At 37.9% G+C, this 6,769-nt stretch overlaps 1 protein-coding gene across 1 annotated transcript; it reads right to left on the bottom strand.

Annotated features, from left to right (window-relative positions):
- Positions 1-276: 276 nt before the first annotated feature.
- LOC149531573 (brassinosteroid-responsive RING protein 1-like) lies at positions 277-708 on the bottom strand. The gene has a single exon (XM_089808365.1). It carries the CDS (start codon positions 706-708, stop codon positions 277-279), a length of 432 nt encoding a protein of 143 aa, XP_089664491.1.
- Between the last annotated feature and the right edge of the window lie 6,061 nt (positions 709-6,769).

Here is a 6,769-nt window from a genome sequence, read left to right as displayed (position 1 = left end):
GGATATGAATAATTAATACCACCATTAAATTATCATTCAAATGTATCAATCAGTATTCAACCAAAAGTCTGAGTAGTATTATCATTGATGCACAGCATACCTTAATACAGCACAGGTAGGAGACAGATATAACATATTACTAGGTTTAACAAAATGAAGCTTTTATGAGTTTTTCTGTGGTTTATAAACTGATTCCTATTTTATATATATATACACTGGGCCAGGCTATCTGGTCTTCCATAATGGAATGGAAATATCATTCCCTCACTGAGAAGCTTATAAAAAATTAAACAGAGAACATCTGCAGGAAGGGCAGGAATTGTGATGGTTATCAATCCATTTGTCCAAACAGTTTCTGTGAAATATGTGGCTGCAATTCCTCAGCTCCCGTATTTCATCATCTTTTATGAAAGAGCCAAAGCAGACAACGCACACAAAATCATCCTCGATGCCATTCATTTTCTCTGCAACATCTCCAAACTTAGTGACAGGTAATTTGTATTTTATCATATCAGCTGATGTTGAAGAAATGGCAGAGGAAATCTCTTGTAGTTCTTGCAACAAATAGTTCATATCTTCTGGTTGCTCGTTCAGTCCAAGAGAATAAAGAAACCAAAATATAGCATACTGTATATTGTACATGGCTGATGTCAAATATAAGAGCACTCCCGGTATAGAAATGTTGCAGAAACCCATTGAAATTCCCATTGGAAATGAATACTTGAAAAATAGGGTCTCTTCAACTACACATATAAACCTAAGCTAAAATGGGTGATACCTATACATTCGTTTTCATGGACGGATATACATTGAACACGTTGCCGATATATCTAGCTCTAAGTTAACAATCAGAAAGCACAACAAATATACATGGTGTTAAAGATGTGCCCATAGCATTTCTATTATTGCTTACTATTAACAGCTATTGGTCCCAACTGTTAAGTTAGTTGGACCATCCATGCCTTTTCTGATAGCCAGCCTGTTGATTTTGAAATATGAAGAGTTTTGATTCAAACTAAAATTCAACAAAATAGAAGTAGAAATCGTATTATGCACCTTTCAAGTATTTGAATAAACTCAAAGTTTGGTTGTAAAGGGCATTGGAGTCAAGTTACTACATGAGACAGCATTATTTTTCTGTGTAAAAAACTTCGGATGCACTTTACGATTAGGAATCTTAGTAATGTAAAAATGTAGCTTTCAAATTATGAAATGTAAAATTCTAGTATCTCAGTCATACGATCGGTTCAAGACTAAAGCAGTGTTTTTGTGAATATTGTCAAAAGCTAAGGCACTATCCTTCTAGCAAGTGTTATTAAATTTGAAGGTTAATTTTCCAAATATGAAATAGAGAAATATCATATAGGAGCAATAGAGTTAATTCTAACAAAGTTTATTATTGTGAAAAAACATCAAGCCATTCCACTCCTAGAAAATGTTAACAATGCAAAAAATTATCTAATTTTCATAGAAAAATAAAATATCTGAATAGAATATAAGAAAGCCGCTCAAGTGTTTGATAGAAAGACCAAATAAATTTCATCTCAACAAATGAAATGAAATGATTGTGAGGATTGCAATCATTGTATATGTTGATAATTATAAAGGAACTTTGTGCATGCGTATTGTCGCCATCCTCATTTAGAATGTGTTGCTAGGCAAGTTTTTCATCCAAAAAAGTGCATACTGAGGATACATTTGAGTCATTTGTGTTGGGTGATGCGATGTGCTCCCTTGCCCACAGGTGGTTAATTATGTGGTGTTCCATGTTCACTAACAGTCATGGCTTTTGGTGCAACGGTAAATGAGCCCAACAATTGGTATCAGAGCCTGGTTTTGGCCTGGTCATGGGTTCAAATCTCCCCGGTGCCTTCCTGACCCATGTAAGCACCTGGTATGCGCATCGAGGGGGAGATTGTTGGGTGATGTGACGCGCTCCCTAAATGGGCCCAACAATTTGAAGAGGTTTCGCTAGAGATATGTCGCCTTATGAAATGTAATGATTGCAAGATTCACAAAGGAGAGAAGATTTTACGTCGGCATAAAAACTATCAATCATTGAACCTTTATGAAGAGTCATCCATTAGAGTTCAATTGCTTGCAAATAGGCACCAAAATGGGTGATTTTTGTCACAATATAAGCATGTAAGACGAGATGTTTGTGAAGGTGGACAATTTCAATATCCCAAGTATTCTTTTAGCTGCACGTGTTAATTGAACATCTTTTCAATATATAACGGATCAATATGTCTTTGGCTAACAGGCATATAACTGACCTTACATCGAATTCAAGTCGAATAGTTGGAAATTTTGGTGAGTGAAAGAGAGATTATATGAAAGCACATTGAAACGTTGTATGTACGTACTAAATCGAATCTATAATTAATTGTATTATGAAACAAAAATGTAATTAAGAAAAAATAAAGTCAAACTTGTTTTGTTTTAGATTCACTAAGTCGTAGTGATTTTTTTCCAATTTTTTTCTTATTTTCAACTACAAACGATGCAGATCATGAGGATCAAATGCTGAAATTTTCAGAAAAATCTATGATATTTTTTATTTTTTGAAAATTAGTCAACTGTACAATTTATAGAGAGGATAGCCGCATCCTGAAAAAAGATTAGTAAAACTGTCTATAAATAGTGTAAACTTAGATATCATATTGCCAGAATAGATGAACATATTTTAAGTAAACGAAGGAACTTGGCTTCTCCAATTTGCTGAATAATTCAAGTCAATATGAATAGTACTATTATAAACAAGTTACTTTTGAAAGGTAGCAGCCTTCAATGATTATTTTAACATCAAGTCAATATTAATACTACTATTATAGACAGGTTACTTTTGAACAATAGCAGCCTTCAATAATTATTTTAACATCGAGGAGGATATCCCAACCCAAGAAAGATGTATTGGTAAAGTACTACATGGACAAAGGACAACTTGTAATGTCCCCATTTTAGAAGTTGACCAAGTGTGTGTGCATTAGCCTTGTTCTACATGGTCCCGAGGGCTAACAAAGGGTTTAATGGGATCCTGGAGTGTTTTGGCCTAGTCATTTCCAGTTTGGGCCAAAACAAAGTTGATTTACTCAGTTTCAGGCATACTTACTATTTTTAGTAAGTCGGCAGGACATAGTGCAGGTCAATTTTGGTAATTGAATTCGATACTCCTCGGTGAGAGCTTTCTGATGAGCTATCACTCGCATTATTCGGAGTCTGATTGCTAATACATTTTAATGCCTGAAGTTTTATTAAAGTAACGTCTAATTTAATTGTAAAATATTAAAAGTGTTACTTTAATATTTATTTTATGGTGATGTGTACCCAAGGGAGACATAAGGGGTATTTTAATATATGTTTTATATATTACACATCTTTTATCCCACATTGCCCATATGAGTTGAGCGGACCCCTGGAAATAGAATAAAAGGAAGCATTTATGGCTTCATTAGGCAGGTTGAATATGAGAAGAAATTGGTGTGTGAGTTGCAGCTCCGTTCTTGGCATTTGAGGACATCTATCCTCTCTTGTAACATTCTAGACGTCATTCCCTTGGGGTTTGGCCTTTGGAATTCTTTTTATTGGCTTCATTTTCAAGCAGTTTAATTGCATTTCTGGCTACAGGCAGATTTGGTATTTTGCTCATATCTTCTTCACTACTTGTCTGATGCTTATGCCGCTTTGAGGGAATGGTATTATGAAGGTAGTGGACTGATTGAAGGAAAAAGTATTGTAGGAGCAAGTTCAAAAGCATGGGCTGGAGTATTATGTCAATACTGCTGAAGCAATTAGTGAGTTGATAAATCTACCATGTATTTGGTTTTATGAATTCTAAAAATAACATTTTATTAGCAGCAGTTCATTTCCACTTTGCATACTATTGTAGTTTCTTTCTTTTTTATGTTGTATGATACCAATTCCATGCACGAAACATAACAAACAAATAAACGTTAGATTTACGGAGTTATAAGGGGTTTAAAACATTAAATGGAGAAATAAGAAGTTGAATGCAAACTGTTTGACATAATTCCTTTCAGCAATTTGGTTTAGTTTTTTTGGGACATCCAGGGGTGCCCATTAGAGTGGTATCAGAGCTATAAGTCCTGCCATCCTGTGGAGGTCTTATAGGAAATTTGGAACAGCCGGATGGAGGGAAAAAGTGTTTGATGAAATGTCAAAACACTAAAATCAGAAATAAGTAAAAACACAGGCTAAGCATTTATGTTTGAGCATGTGACAGGGGTCTTATAATTTTTGCGATACCAGAGCAAGACAAAATAGGATTTTAGACTTGCAAAGCAAATAGTGTAGTACGTCTGTGCAGGTGGACATTGAATCCAACCATAGAAACCCAGAGGAGATATTCTTTGATCAGGACAATAATATGGGTGATCGAGATGACAGGAATACAGGATTAGGTGGAGGTAGAAATGTTGGTCCAGATCAGGGGGAGGTACTGTTCAGACAGTTACTGGATACATTAGAGCAGGGGCAGCGTATGCAATAGGAGCAGAATAGGCGAATGGACATGATGTTGCAGCTCATAGCTAGACAGATGGGTGTCAATATTAATCCAGGTGATGCTAACAACAGAAACAATAACAACAAGGGAAACAATAACAATGGGGGAAATAATAACCATGGAGGCCAAGGCAATAACAATGGTCCTGAGAATAACATTAATGGTAATAATGGACATGGCAACAATGGGAAGGAGGCTGATAACTTTAGACACATTGCACGCCCAACGTGGACTGCGAGCTTGAGACCTCTTCTACCCACTTTCCCACCCAGAGATCTGGGTCAACCAGTAAACGCACCATAGATTACCGAGTTACAGGATAAGTTCAGGAGGGACTGGGAGGCTAGTGGACCAAAGTTTCAGGCGGATATTTCTCTTAGAGATTATATGGACTTGAGGATAAGACACATGCCTAAAGCAGGAGGGAGGAATCAAAACTTTGAGCTGAGGAAGAAAGTTGGAAAACTTTCTTTACCTTATTATGATGCTTCAGGGAAGATGATTGCACAAGCTTGGGTGCAGAAGGTAGATACATACTTGCAGCTAAATCCTATGCTTGAGGAGGAGGCTATCAAGTATGCAGCTATGCACTTGGATGGCGTTGCACATGAATGGTGGCATCATGGCATGGTGACTTTGGAGCATAATCAGATTACATCCTATGAGGAATTCACTGAAACATTGATTGGGAGATTTGACACTAAGGATCCCGAGTTACATTTCAAGGAGCTAGCATAGTTAAAACAGTCAGGTTCTTTAGATGCTTACATTGCCGAGTTTCAACGCTTGTCTGTACTTGTTACTGATATCTCTCCTAGGAGATTGGTGGTGTTATTTTGTGATGGTCTTGCTGATCCATTACGAGGTTGGGTAAAGGGAAATGATCCACTCACCTTAGCTGAAGCAACTAAAAAGGCACGAGATTTAGCCCCTTCGGTATACAAAGGAAAAAACCATTCAACAGATTCTTCCTACCGCAAGGACAAAGACAAAAAACCATTTCAGAAAGAGTATAGAAAACCCAAAGAAGGATCAAATGGACTAGACAATGAAACTTTGAATGAACTCCGAAAGAAGAAGCTGTGCTTCCATTGTAGAGAGCCTTGGGACTTATCTCATAAATGTTCTCTCAAGGCTAAGGCAAATCAAATGGAGTATTTTTCAGCAGAAGAGTCACAGTCAGAAGGGGAGGATCAGCACTCCGATTCAGATGACGGTAACACTATAGAGGAGAGCAACATTCCTAAGGATGATAGATCATTGGCACGCTTGACAGGGACCCAAAAGACAATCACATTTAAGGTCAGGGGTACTATCCAGGGGTAGAAAGTGATATCTCTTATTGACACTGGGGCTACACATAACTTCATAGATGCACAGTTGGTAGCCAGGAGAGGGTTACAGACAGAGGAGCATGATGGGTTTAAAGTCATGGCGGCTAACGGTGATAAGTTATTATGCACTCGGAATATATCTAATCTTCGCATCAGGTTTGGAGATGGCTACGAGTTGGAGGATGAGTTCTATGTTGTGGACATGGGAGATTATGATGTCATCCTCGGCATGACATGGATGGCTTCACTAGTTGAGTTCACACTCAATCTAGCAAAATTGGAGATGAGATTCCAGCATGAGGGAAGAACTGTGGTACTTAGAGGACTTTCAGATGGTGGTTGCAGAGTAGTGTCCTTGAGGAGAATGCAGAGACTTTTTTGTCATGATGACATAGAGTGGGTGGCAGAGTGCTACACTATGCCAACTTCACCAGAGCCACAAGAAAAGAGTCATCCACCAGATATCCAGAAGATACTTGATAGACACGCTAAAGTATTTAGCGATATTCCTCATGGGGTTCCTCCTGACAGAGGGATGCAACATGTTATTGAGCTCAAGGAGGGAGCCAAACCAGTTATGATTACTCCCTATCGTCATCCTAAGAAACACAAGGATGAGATAGAGAAGGCGATTAAGGATTTGTTGGAGATGGGGCATATCAGGCCCAGTAAGAGCCCCTTTGCTTCAGCATTAGTGTTGGTAAAGAACAAGGATGGGAGGTTGCGCATGTGCATCGATTACAGGGCACTGAATAAGAAAACAATTAAAAACAGGTATCCCATTCCTAGGATTGATGAGCTGATTGATGAGTTGCACGGGGCATGCTTCTTCACCAAAATTGATTTGCGATCCGGATACCATCAAATCAGGATGAGAGCAAAGGACATTGAGAAAACAGCCTTCTGATGT

This window comes from Cupressus sempervirens, chromosome 11 (assembly GCF_028749045.1).
Source record: "Cupressus sempervirens isolate cs-2001-9-10 chromosome 11, ASM2874904v1, whole genome shotgun sequence".
NCBI lineage: Eukaryota > Viridiplantae > Streptophyta > Pinopsida > Cupressales > Cupressaceae > Cupressus > Cupressus sempervirens.
This window is presented reverse-complemented; position numbering and strand designations above follow the sequence as displayed.